The 13,331-nt window shown below is 57.0% G+C and overlaps 2 protein-coding genes across 2 annotated transcripts in view; one reads left to right on the forward strand and one right to left on the reverse strand.

The window, feature by feature from the left end:
• Positions 1-1,437, reverse strand: part of PDE4A (phosphodiesterase 4A) — a 37,463-nt gene extending 36,026 nt beyond the window's left edge. The window contains exons 1-2 of the mRNA XM_077767976.1: positions 1,358-1,437; positions 538-737 (exon numbers count right to left, since the gene is read on the reverse strand). Coding sequence (XP_077624102.1) covers positions 538-737; positions 1,358-1,405 — 248 coding nt within the window. The 5' untranslated portion in view covers positions 1,406-1,437. The remainder of the gene's footprint in view (positions 1-537; positions 738-1,357) is intronic.
• Positions 1,438-9,056: 7,619 nt separating this feature from the next.
• Positions 9,057-13,331, forward strand: part of CDC37 (cell division cycle 37, HSP90 cochaperone) — a 9,003-nt gene continuing 4,728 nt past the window's right edge. The window contains exon 1 of the mRNA XM_077767925.1: positions 9,057-9,166. Coding sequence (XP_077624051.1) covers positions 9,065-9,166 — 102 coding nt within the window. The 5' untranslated portion in view covers positions 9,057-9,064. The remainder of the gene's footprint in view (positions 9,167-13,331) is intronic.

The following is a 13,331-nucleotide window of genomic DNA, read 5'->3' on the forward strand; positions in this document are numbered from 1 at the left end:
CATCCTCAAGCCAGGTTGAGGGCTGAAGTGCCCTCGGAGGACCCCAGATGAAAAAGAGCAAGAAACTATGTGAGGCTGGGGCTCGCATATACCTCTCGCATCTACTCAAGAGAAAGAAAACTGCCCGTCCAGCCTTCCTCCAGGGTCTCACCATCCGCTGTGAGGCCGGGAAGAAAGTGCAGCCTCCCAGGAGGGGAAATAGAGGTGCACAGCTGACTGGTGGGAGACCCACTCCCTAGCCTTTCCTAGCTCTCACTGCGGGGGCATCTTTGGGGACTGGAGGGCTGAAACTCTTTCCACAATCCTGCCTCTAGGATGCTGACTCAGCCACTGCAAAATGGAAGAGATTCCTAGAGGCCGCAAGGGGCGCCTTGGGGAAGGGGTGTCACAGCCTGACCTACTGGGCTCCAGGAGAAGTTTCAGCTGGTTTTGTGAAAAGCCAAGGGGCCTGAAGCCTGCAAAGGGCTGGTGGCTGGACCTAGCCCAGCTCGCCCTACATCTCCACGCCTCCTCCCAGCCTGGTCCCCTCCTGCCTACCTGTCGGCTTTGGTGATGGAAATCCTTGGAGGGACCAGCAAGGGCAGCGTGGTGGGCCTTGGCGGCAGAGGGACACCAACGTCCAAGGGCTCGGTCTCTGCCCAACCCAGGCCGGGACCCGTGGAAAGGCGACGGCGAGGGCGTCGAAGGTCGGCCCCCAGCATGTTGGCACTGGTGGGCTCAGGAGTCTCCCGCAGCCTCTGAGGAAGGACAGGGAAAGAGTAAGGGCGCAGCCAGGCTGCTCTGAACCCCTCCCTCCAGTAAACCCTTCTCTAGACACCTGAGAGAGCGGCTGATGGAGATACAGGTTCCCTGTGTCCCTCTCACGCTGATCCCTCTTTTATGTCTAAGGGGCGCCTTAGCTATAGTTCTTGCAGGGCTCCCTTTTGATGTTCCGGCCCTGGGGCTCTGGGTCCTTACGCCTGTACACGCTGTGCCTCACTGTGAAAACCCTCTAGCACATTCCCGCCCTCCACGTCTACGAAGCCCCGTCCTGGCCTCACTGTCTGTGGCCCCTCCCCTCTTCACATCCTAGACCTTTAAGACCTTACCCCCAGCCCCCCTCCTCCACCCTACAATCCTCTCCCCGCTTGAGAAGCCCCTTGGAAACTCCTGCTTTCTGTCCCTGAGCTGAGAGCCTCTTAATCCAGGCAGCAGGAAAATAATGGAATCAAGGGTGTAAACTGAGGCACAGGCGATGACACTCCTCAGACTTGGGGATGTGAAGAAAACACTTAGTGAACGACCATGGTCACAAGAGGGCGCCCGACCCCTCTGCGGCCCAAGCCCCGCCCCCCAGCCCGGGCCCCGCCCCTCGCACCTCGTCCCGAGTCCCGGCCACAGACAGGACACTGCGGCTCCTCTTCATCCCGCCAACCTAGCGCGCCGTTGGGGCTGCGGGGGTCATGTCGGCCCTGGCCGGCGCCTCCTGAGGGACCAAGCCGAAGACATCCGCCATTAGGGCCCTGGCGCTCCCCCTGCCGACCGAGCCTGAATCCTACCCCCCTTGCTAGTTTCCTCTCCCGAGGCGTGACGTCACCGGGTAGCTGACGCACTGCCCGTCGGTGACGTCGCCCTCCCGTTGCCAGAGCGACAGCTGACGTACGGCTGGGGTCTGGACAGCGTCAATGCCCAGGTTGGCCACTGGGGGGCCGGGAGCCTCGGGACCGGGTCGCCCCAGCCCCCACCGGTCCTCCCGCGGGGGCTTCCCCGGGCCTGGGGATCCCGCAGAGAAGACCGGGAGCTCCCAGAGGCGGCCGCGTGTGGCGCGTGGTCCGAGCCGGGGGCCGGAGGAAGCGTCTCCTCCGAGCTGTTGGGATTTTATGCCGAAACCCGAAATAGCTCCGATGTGCGGGGGCCGGGCACAGCGAGACGGCGGCTTGGGCACAGATGGGGGACGCGCAAGCAGAGGCGCGCGGAGACAGACAGGGACGCGTGGAAATAGAAACAGACAGACAGGGACACAGACGCAGCTCCCGATGATGAGTGCGCTCTGCTGCCGGCGATCCTTGTCTAAGAGCCTGGGGGGGGGGGGCCTGGTTCACTTCCCCTTCGCCCCCCCCGCCCCACAGGTGTTGCGAATTACTGCTGCGTGGCCATGGGTCAGGGACTCAAACTCTCTGAGCCTCAGTTTCTCCTCTGTGAAATGGAATGATAATCCCCACAAGGCCCATGCGAGAATGAGATGAAATCAGACCATATTGAATTCTGACAGGACAGTGTCTGGCACTCAGTAAGCACTTAGTACTACCAACATCCGGGCCTAGGGGAGCCTGTTAGAACCCAAGTCAGATCGGGGCGCCTGGGTGGCTCAGTCTGTTAAGCGTCCGACTTGGGCCCAGGTCATGATCTCGCGGTTCGTGGGTTCGAGCCCCGCGTCGGGTTCTGTGCTGACAGCTCAGAGCCTGAAGCCTGTTTCGGATTCTGTGTCTCCCTCTCTCCCTCTGACCCTTCCCCACTCATGCTCTGTCTCTCTCTGTCTCAACAATAAATTTAAAAAAAAAAACTGTAAAAAAAAAAAAAAAAGAACCCAAGTCAGATCATGTCCCTCCTCTGGTCAGAGCCCTCCATGGCTTTCACCTCACTCAGAGGAAAAGTCCTCAAGAGGAAGCCCACACAGTCCCGCAGGATGTGCCCAGTCACCTCCCTGTCCTCACCTCTTATCATTCCCTCTCAGCCTCTGCTTTATCCACACTGGTTTCTTGGCTGTTTCTGGACACACCAGGCACGCTCCAGTCTCAGGGCCTTTGCACCTGCTGCTGCTCCCTCTGCCTGGAAGTCTCTTCCCTTAAATATCCACTGGCCCCTCTCACTCTTCAGGTCTTCATATCTCACCCTTTCAGGTGGTTCTTCTGGAGTTTCTCTCCATCCCACCCCTGCCTAAAGTTGCTGGCTCCTCAGGACTCCCAATCTCCCTTATCCTGCTCTATTTTTTCACATGACTTATCACCTCATAACACACGATGTGATTTATCTATTACACTCATTGTCTCTTCCCACACTAGAATATCAGCTGCAGGAGCGCAAGAATATTTTATCTGTTTTATTCGTTACCGTATCCCCAGTGCCTAGAACTGAATCTGGAACATAGTAAGTTCCTAGTAACTATTTGTTCAATGTCTGGTTATTATTTTGAGGACATAACAGCAGAATTCTAAAGTTCCTAGTTGGGTCCACTACGGACTCGCTACTCTACCCCCTGCTTTGGCTGTTATTTCTTTTTCTTGCCTCATTGCATTAACTAGCACTTCAGCTCAGTATCAACTAGTAGAAACGAGTGTACATATCACGTCCTCAACCTAGGCGAGCCTATGACAGGTAGTTGTTGAACAAATGGATGCATGTATAAAGATAGCTTCAAGGTCACCTCCACTTCTCGGCCAAACTGAGCCAATCTGTGTTCTGAGCTCCCACCGCTGCTTATTCTGCCCTCCATGAAAGCATTCATCATTCTGAGTTATCATTATCTGTGTGAATCGTACCCATTCATCATGATCCCCCACACATAGTCTCAACGAGTGCTGAATCAATATGATAGACGCAGGGAGAAAGAGGCACTCCCTCTCTGCGAATGCGGTCAGATACATACACGCAGACATGCTGAGAAAGGGCCATGTCGTAAGGGCCAGGTTCAGGCTCACAAAATCACACTAACAGACCTGCATTCACATCCCAGCCCTGCCACGTATTAGCTATATACCCTTGGGCAAGTCACTCAGCCTCTCTTGAGCCTCAGTTTTCCTTATCTGTAAGATGGGAATACTATTCATACCTATCAGAGGGGGTTGCTGTGAGGAGGAGCGGAACAATGCGTGTAAGGTTCTGTGCACGGTGCCTGGTTCATAGGGGGGTGCTCACAAAATTAGCCATGATCCTAGTAATAATAGCAATTACCATCATTGTTGGCTCATGTGGAGCTATAGACAGGCATGGAAGACACCAGCACATTCACAGAAACCTCCTTCCCATCCTCCCCCTAGACCCACCAGCTGACTCACTGTTTCTCAAACTTCCAAGCATATTCAGACCTCAGGGCCTTTGTACTTGTCATTCTCTTGACCCAGAAAACCAGACTCAGATACCTGTGTTTCTCTCCGCCCTCCTGATTTCCTTGACTCTGCTTTCCTTTTGTCTCTTTTAAGCTTGCAACATTCTAACAAGATAAAGACTCTGTCTACTATTTTTATCAGCTATTGTCTGTCCTTTGATCAAGAGGTGAGGTCAGAACCTCCGTCTGCTTTGTCTGCAGCTGGACCTCCAGCTCTAGAGCCATGCTGGCATACAGTAGGCGCTCAACACACATCTGTTGAGTGAACGAATAAATCCACGAATCCCTTACCTCCTCAGGCCTCTGCTCAAAGGCACCTCATTCCAGAGGGGCTTCCTGACACAAATGCCCCTCTCCATTCCACCACCCTCACTCAGCTCTACTTTTCTTCTCAGTTCTCATCATCCCTGGCATATCATACAGTCACATTTCTGCTTTCCGCAGCCTGACTTCCAGGAGGGCAAGGGATTTTGGGTCTTGTTTTCGCTGTATCGAGAACCAACTTCGCAGACATGTGACCCGAGCAGCCCCATGCTTAGGTTTAATGTGCTGCCCTGTCTTGAAATGCTCCACTCCTTTGCCCAGGAGCCCTGCATTTTGCTCTTGCCCTGGGCTTTTCAAATTCTGTAGCCAGATCCCCAGTGCCTGAAACAGCCCATGGGTTTGCAGGATAAGGGAAGAAATGGAGGAGTGGATGACCAGCAAAAGCCCTGCGGTCCAGGGCAGAGGGACAGAGCTGTGCAGCACTGCTGCCCAGACAGCTGTGCACGTTTGCAGAAAGCAGCCGTGGCAGAAACCCCCGCATGGAAGGCGGGGCCTCACGGACTGGCCTGAGTGCCCGCGGTAGAGGGGTGCCTCTAAGCCTGCTTTCCCCTCCCCTGGGCAGCAGGCGGCTGGGAGGGAGGTCCAGATGGCGAAGCAGCCTGCTCTGGGCAGCTGGTACCAGGCTCAGGCTGAGCGAGGCTGCTTCCCTCCCCCAGCTTGTCGGCGCCACCAGCCAGTGGCCCAGCTCGGGAGACCCTGGCCTGGCCTGGCCTGACGTTAAGCGCTGGCCTCAGCCAAGTCCACTGCCCTCAGAAGGATGGATGGCCGACCTGAGGGAAAAGAGTGAGGATAAGTGCCCTTATCCACACCTCGGCCCTCAGCATTCAGGCCAGAGAAGGAACAGTCACTAACTCGCTCTATGCCTGTGGCTAAAGCAGGGCTGGGAAGGACTGTCAGGGACCCCAGGCATGTGTGTGTGCACATGTGTGTGCACGAGACCATACACGGCTGTCCATGTGCAACGGAGCAAATGGAACTTTCTGTGGGTCTGTGACGTTGCACAGCTGAACCCAGGCCATACCTGCCAGGGTGTATGTCCATGACAGAGTGAAGTCACATCGGCCTAAGTAGGCATGAGATTGGATGTACTTGTGTGTGATTATGGTATGAGTGTGAATGTGGGGAGGGTGGAGGGTATGTGCATGTATCACTATTTCACAGTAGTTCCAAATGCAGGTCTGGGTTCAAATGTTTGCTCACTCACTCCCTAGCTCTGTGGCCTCGAGCACATTCTCTAGCTATGTTGGCTCTGGCCCGTATATGGTGTTCGTTATTACGATTATGTCTGTCTGGATTGAAGTGTGCGGGCGTCTTCGAAGAGTAATTCAACTCCTCCAGGAGGGCTTCCTGGATACGCAACCTGAATCAGACCCTTCCATTTTTCTCTCTTGCCAGTCTCCTATTCAAAATTTGTTGCGATAGAGTTATTTGTGTGTGTTCTTTTTCTGTTCTCTATTCAGTGTCACCTTGTGGGGGGAAAGAGCTTTATTCTGTTCACTGCTGTATCTCCAGCACCCAGCATATAGTAGGTGCTGAATAAATACTTGTTGGCTAGATATTCGTCACAGTAGGGCTGTGTCTGTGTGGTATAGAGAGGTGGGAGCTGGCTGGGTATCATGGGTTCCTGGAGGGTCCTGTGCTCAAAGCTGGTCTCTGATTTCTTCCTTTCCCATTCCTTCAGCCGTGCTTACTTTACGGAACTGATGATACTCCCTCAATTCCCTCTATTGCCTCTGACACCTTTCTCCTTTTCTGGGTCTTAGGCACTGACTCCCCTCATCTGTAAAATAGAAGGTTGGATCGGTTCATGATAAGCCTCCTTCCTGATCGAGAGTACTATGAAAACAGCCTTAATCTAATACCCTCTATAATTCATTCAACATTTATTGAGGGGCGCCCGGGTGGCTTAGTCGGTTAAGCGTCCGACTTTCGCTCAGGTCATCATCTCGCGGTTCGTGGGTTCGAGCCCCGTGTCGGGCTCTGTGCTGACTGCCAGCTCAGAACCTGGAGCCTGTTTCAGAGTCTGTGACTCCCTCTCTCTCTGCCTCTCCCCTGCTCACGCTGTCTCTCTCTCTCTCTCTCCTAGAAATAAAAACATTAAAAAATTAAAAAAAAAAACATTTATTGAGCACCTGTTGTGTGCCAGGCACTGTCACTGTCCTGGCCCTGCCTTCATGGAGATCCAGCCAATAAGGAAGGCAGATACCCACTAGAAATCTCATTTTTCCCCCAACCAGATATGTCATTGAATCTCAAGCACCCTTACCCCAGTCACTCTCTCTGCCCTATATGATTTGATGCGTCGGGATTCACCAGTGGGCATTCCTCTCTTCACACACTGGTCTTGCTGCCTCGCCAGCCTAGAGTATAAGCATAGCAAACTGCAGGCTGTTCTTGTGAGTTGCAGTAGCCCCACCACCTGGCTCCAGTGCTGTGGAGCATAGTAGGCATTTGGGAAATACCCTGTGAAATGAGCTAAGAAATCAGTGACGGAGCAAAGGCAGGCTCCGGTGCAGCACGACCTCACAGAAACCTTGGTGTGGTTACCCACTTTGCAGATGAGGAAAGCGGGGCTCAGGGAGGCAGAGCCGATGCTGGAGTCCCACCATTGCTAAGTGGTGTGTGGCTGTGGGATGCAGCAGTGAAAGCTTAGGTAGCCCAGAGGACCATCGCCAGCGCCCACCCCCACCTCACAGGTAGGAGAGAGACACAGAAGAGGATGCGCTGATGGGGGGGGAGGGCGGGGGAACCTAGCGACACTGCAAATCAACTCGGAGGGCTCCGTGGCAGTACCCAGCTGGAGATGCTTTCCTGGCAGATTGGGAAAGTCTTGGCGCTAATGGAAGCTTCCGGCGCCCTGTCCCCAGTTCTGGGAGCTGGGGCTCCCGGGACCCCGTTTCGCTGGGGCCGGTGGGCTCCAGTCTCCAAAGCCAGGGAGAGATCTCCACGGCTACCCGGAGATCTCTGGTATCCGGAGTCCTCCCCACCCACACCCACAGCCCGGAGGCCAGCCTGAAGCCCTCAGAGGGCGTAAGGGTGGGCCCCGGCTTTCTTGGGGAGCGGGGAGAGCCCACAGCGTCCTGGTCCCCTCCCTCCGGGATGCCGGGTCCCCTTCCCCACCGCAGCTCGCAGCCCGAAGCTTACCTTGCAGTGGGGCTGGGAAGGGGATGCCCGGCCCTCTCCGGCCTGAGGGGCGGGAGGGGACAGGGGTGTCCAGACCCTTTGTTTGCTGTTGTGTGTGTATGTGTGTGTGCGCGATTGTGAGACCCGCTGGGGTGTGGGTCCGTGAGCGCGCGTGCCCGGGCCTTGACGGCCGCGGAGAGGCTGGACTGCTGGAGCTGGAGGGGGAGGGGGAGGAGAGGGGGCCTCCCCCGCCCCCGCCCGCCTGCCCGCCCACTCGCGGGTTTGAAAGATGCTCGAGGGGGAGGGGCGGCAGCGGGCGGGCGCTTTTGTCTGCAGGGCGCCTCCCCTTCCCTGGGCAGGGGAATCTCCCCATCCGGAGACCTTCCATCCATTTCCTCCAGCCCCTTCTCTCCAAACACCCTCTTAGGGGTAGTCCGGGAAAGAGCGCCCCTCACCCGAGGGGCTGAGCTCCTCCCATCTCACCCGCCCCCACGGAACGCCCTTTAATCTGAGATAATCTTGGCCTTAGGCTGCAACACGGCCTTTTATCCCGGTATCAAAACGAGGGTTGGGAAGTACGCAAGTGTGCAGCTGGGGTCGCCCAAGCTCACAGCAATGCAGTCTTTAGAGCCCCGGCCGAGGAAGGGGGCCCCAGATCAAAGGGGAGGGGCTACGAACGATTCTAGAGTACCACCACGAGGAGAGCCTCCGTCCGCACCTCCACGATCCCCTTCCCGTCCCCCGTCTGCGCGGGGCCTGGAGCACAGGCCGTTGGCTAGACATTAGCGACACCCAGCGGCCGCGCGAGGAGACGCCGCGGACAGGCTCTGGAGACCATTAGGGTGATCCGGGTGATTTTTAGAGGGGGCGTGTGTGTGCGAACCCTGGCTCAGGAATGGCAGAGGGCTAGGACGCGAGCGAGAGGCTGTGCTCTGAGCCAGGGGGACACAAACCCCTAAAGCAGGGCACATCGCCCCCACATCCTATCCCCCAAGGGCAGGACCGTAGTCCTCCGCTTAGTCCTTTCCAGAGCAGGGCCCTGTACCCCTCGGTCTGGGAAAGTGCTCTGATCAGACACCTCTCCCCGGCGTTGTGTGAAGTCCTTGTCTCAAGGGGCAGGGGAAGAGGGCTTCCCGCCGAAGCCCGCCCCTGCAGAGGGCTCGGGCTGACGTCACTGCAGCGTGGCTCTGGGGACAATCCTCTCCTTCAGTCTCGCCCTCTGCCCCGCCCCTCGCGGGCGCCGCAAACGCCCAGCGGGGGGCAGCAGGAGATGGGAGGGGGGGCTCGAGATCGGAACGCCATTCCGTCTACCCCCAGGAGGTGTCCAGCGGAGGCCCCGAGCCCAATGGGGCGGAGTCTTTGCGGGGACTCCCGGGGGCCGGAACACGTGCGCAGGACCCTTTAAGGGAAGCCGGGTCGCCAGTGCCGCCACCGCGGTTACTAGGGATATAACGTCATGCGCGGGCGGGGACGTGCGCGCCCGGGCGGAAGCGGAAGGGGCGGGGCTCCGCGGGCCGCNGCCGCTGAGGCAAGATGGTGGACTATAGCGTGTGGGACCACATCGAGGTGTCTGACGATGAGGACGAGACGCACCCGAACATCGACACGGCCAGCCTCTTCCGCTGGCGGCACCAGGTAGAGCGCGCGCGCCCATCCCCTTCTTTCCCCCCTCCCCCCTCCGCCCGGGTCTCCGCTCCAGAGTTCTGACCCCTAGTACTGCTGGGGACCCCGCCATTGACACCTGGGAGTCCCAAAGCATAGTCTGGGCTTTCAGTATCGCTTGGGGGTCCTCGATTCAACTCTAGACCCCAGAACTGCCGGGGCGCTGAGTCCCCGCCGGAGATCCCGGGCCTCCCCTCCGATTTCTGGATGGAACTCCCTGTTGACCCCTAGGGCACCTTCCTTCGAGTCCCAACTGATAAGACACCCTTTGGGGGTGTCCCCCAGTCCCGTCTGGGACCTCCCACTTACACGCAAACCCTCCTGCCTCAGAGTCTGGACTCTGGTACTATCTGAGCACGCACTTCTGATCTTAGAGAGACCATCGGCCTCTCTCCGATGACTAGAGCTCTCAATACTTTGAATTTATTCTGAGATCTTCCTCCTCAGTCTCTGACAGGGATTCCCATTCAGAGCCAGAGATCCCGCTCCTTCTCCAAATAGAGCGAGGATCTCGGTCCTCCCTTGAGATTTCTGTTCCTGGGTTGGAATCCCCTTCCCTAGAATGTAGACTGGTGCTCCACCAGGGCCTTCAGCCCCTCCCGGGCTGGGGTTTTGGAGCCCGTTTTCCCTCCAGACCGAACCAACCAGCGCCACTGGGATGGGGCCTCCAATTCCAGCCACTCTCCCCTCACCTACCCTGGACCCCGTTTCCCATTATTCCAGGAAGCCCTACCCCTCCGGGCTTCCGGTACAGCCAGAGCCCCTGCCCCTCTTTGGTATTGCAAGCCGAGGCACCGCCCACCTCGAGTAGCTTCCTGTAGGCAGCCTGGGAATGCCTTCTACCAGCTCAAGTCCAGCACCCAAACCCTGCTGGCCTCCCTCCTGACCCCAGCTTGGTCTGCTGCTCTCAGACACCCAGTTGTCCCTGCTTGCACCAGGGACCCTCCCAATCTACTTCCACATTTACTGCCCTTTTATCTATCTGCCCCCCTGATCCGGATCCTAGCGGCCTGCCTGGGTCTCCTCCCCCTCCCACCCCCCCAGCAGTGCTCACAGAGCACCAGAAGAGCTCTCATAAGACCTTATATTCTAATCTCTTGCACCCCCAAATCTCAGCTCCTACACCCACATACTTGTGCGTGTTACACTCTCGCACTGAGGGAGTATACTTCCCAGAACCTTCCAGTTAGGAATTCCCCACCCCACCCTCGCCTATAGCAACTCCCACTTATTTATCCAGAACCCCCTGGAAGGGCTCTTTCCCATCCTGCAGTGTCTTTCGTCCCCACGTCTGGTCTCCAATCCCATATCCAACCCTTACCTTAAAGTGGCAGTCTCTGGGGCCTTACCTGCCAGGCAAGCCACCGAGTGTAAGAGGAAAGTTCTAGCGCTTTCCCTTTCTTGCTGTGTGTAACATTTTATTATGAAATGCTTAAGACCTCTGCGGAGCTCTGAAGACTATTCTTGGGAACACCTATTTCTGTCACATAAAGAGGTTAATCTATACAGCTGTGCGAAGAACATTCTGGTCCTGCTTCCCACCCGATGCCCCCTCTCCTGCAGAATCCTCCCCACCATGCCTTCCCTCTGGGCACCGGAAAGGTCCCCTCCTGCTGAGGGGCCCTGTAGCCATAGCGGAGTGGGGTAGGTTGGGGGGGGAAGCATCTTCCACACCCCATTCCGTGGCAGGCAAGCTTGGGTTCTAATCGCAGCCCTATCACTTACTGCATTACTTTCCCTGCCTCTGGACACCCTCCTAAGAATGAAATGAGATTAGGCCCAGCCAGTGCTTGGCTCAGGGCTGGGAGGGAATGAGCGTATGGGGTGGGGTGGGGGGTGCCTCTGAGCACAGGCCAGCACACCCAAGCTCCGATCCTGGCCCCCGAGTCACCGACTTATTTCATGACGTCTAGTGAGTTGTTTTCTTTCTTTGTGCCTCGGTTTCCCCAGCTGGGAATATCAAGCCTATCTACCCAATAGGGTCGTTATGAGGAGTTACCTTATTGTTTTAATGTTTACTTTTTTAATTAGAGAGCAAGAGAGTGCACAGGGGTGGGGAGAGGAGCAGAGACAAAACGAGATAGAGAATCCCAAGCAGGCTGACATGGGGCTCGATCCCATGAACCATGAGACCATGACCTGAGCCAAAAGCAGGAGTCAGTCGCTTAACTGTGCCACCCAGGCATCCCTGGGATTCCCTTACTTATTTAATGTGTGTAACGTCCTTGAGACAGCATCCGACAGGTAAGAAGCTCTCTGTAAACTTTAGCCGCTGTGTGTCATCGTTGTTATTTAGGTAACTCGTGCTCGTGGTAAAGAAAAAGTCCGGAGGTCCCAGAAGGGGCTGAGGGAGTCTCCCAGCCCCAGTTCCCTGGCCTCCATCGTCCAAAAACAGCTGCGGTTACTGGTTCCTTGTGGCTCCTTCCATTGAACTGTATGCCGCTGAGATTCTGGGAGCCTCCGTCTTCCTGCCCTGCAAGGCAGCAGGGGGTGACACCTGCCGGCCCCTTCTCGCCGCGGTGGCTTCTGCCCTGCCCAGCCTGCTTTCCCAGCAGTGGAAAGTCCGCTGCCCCTGCCAGCTCTGGGAGGCCTTTATTTAGCCTCCCTGGCAGCCACTCAGAGGACACTGAGAAGAGCTCGGTGGCCACCCAGCGGAAGCCAGCCGGATGGTAGGTTCCGGCTACCACCTGAGGCCAGCTGTAATGCCACCTTCAGGGAGCTCCTCATGGGGCAGCAGGAAGCCTCCAGGGCACCACAGGCCGATCGTGGGGGGTGGGGGTTGATGGAGCCCACGGCTTCCTCTCTGTCCCCTCCATGAAGTAGGGGGTCTCCTCAACCTTTAACCAGTCACTTTCTGATGGTATCGGTCCTGTGGGGCATTAGGGGAGGGCCCGTTCCCCAATCCTCACCCACCTGATGTCTGGCTCCGTGCAAGAACCTGGAGATACAGCCTCAAATAAGGCACAGAGGGGAGGCAGCAGGCCATGCTGGCGGCAGTGACCGTGACAGTGGGGATAACCGTGGGACATGTTCGCTACTGAGCGCTAGGTTGCAAGCCATTTCCTTGGAATACCTCTTGCGGGCTCATTTCACAGCGAGGAACACTAAGGCTGTGAGAGCAGAACTGACTCAACCAAGGTCATGTTTGTTGCCGTAAGTGGTGGAGCCAGGTGATGTGACTGTCAGGCCACAGCCACTCCTAGTTACTGAGCATCTGCTCTGGCCTGGGAATCCATCTACATTCTTGAATACTTGAAGTGCATGTTTTCTTCTTTGAGCCCCAGAACGGCCCCAAAGAGAGAGGGAGAGAGAGCGGTCCCCTTGGACAGTAAGGACGGTAGCCAGCGTGGCTCTGGACTGTCTGTGTCTTTCCTGACTTGTAATATTGGCTTCTCTCGGTGCAACCCTGTTGTCTGCACTTGACAAATGGGGAAACTGAGGTCCCTAGAGATTAGGGGATTGACCCAAGGACGCCCAGCCTTTACTCGGTGGCCATGGGTTATGGCCGCACATCTGGGGCCTTGTGGCTGTCGTCCAGCATCTGATCCTGTGTTCTGATGATCACGAAGGGGCCTTTGGGCTCAGTGATGCAGAGGGGGGGACACTCGGGGAAGGCTCTTTGTAGGTGGAATGAGGGGAAGAGAGTTCCAGATGGAAGGAACCGCATGTGCAGAGCCCAAGAGTCGAGAGAGGGCTGTTGCATTTGGGGGAGCGGAAGGGCCAGCATCTGCCAGGGACCCCGAGTTGGGAGAGGAGAGTGGGGCCTATGGGCAGCTTGGGGCAAGGGTCAGGGTTCCCTTCTGAACCCAGACTGTTCAGGCTGGGGTGTCAGGGAGGGCTGAAGACAGATGTGCGTATTTCAAAGACTCCTCTGGCAGCTTCTGAGTTTGGACTGGGGGGGGGNCCCAGTAGGGACGGAGAGCAGAGATGGCCATGCGATGCAAGTGGGGACCCGGTGGGGAACTGAGCAAGAGCGGAAATGAGGAGGGGCACCATCTGAGCTTGGGGTGCAGCAGAAGAGAAGGTCTGGGGAGCAGCAGCTGGGGTGGGGGGAACGGGAGGCTGAGGGGTACCGAGCTAAGGCTTAGGGGGGTGTACTGGCCCGGAGACAGAGCTGAAGGGGCTCGGGGGGGGGTCC

This window comes from Crocuta crocuta, unplaced genomic scaffold, assembly GCF_008692635.1.
Source record: "Crocuta crocuta isolate KB4526 unplaced genomic scaffold, BGI_CrCroc_1.0 scaffold115, whole genome shotgun sequence".
In the NCBI taxonomy this organism is placed as follows: domain Eukaryota; kingdom Metazoa; phylum Chordata; class Mammalia; order Carnivora; family Hyaenidae; genus Crocuta; species Crocuta crocuta.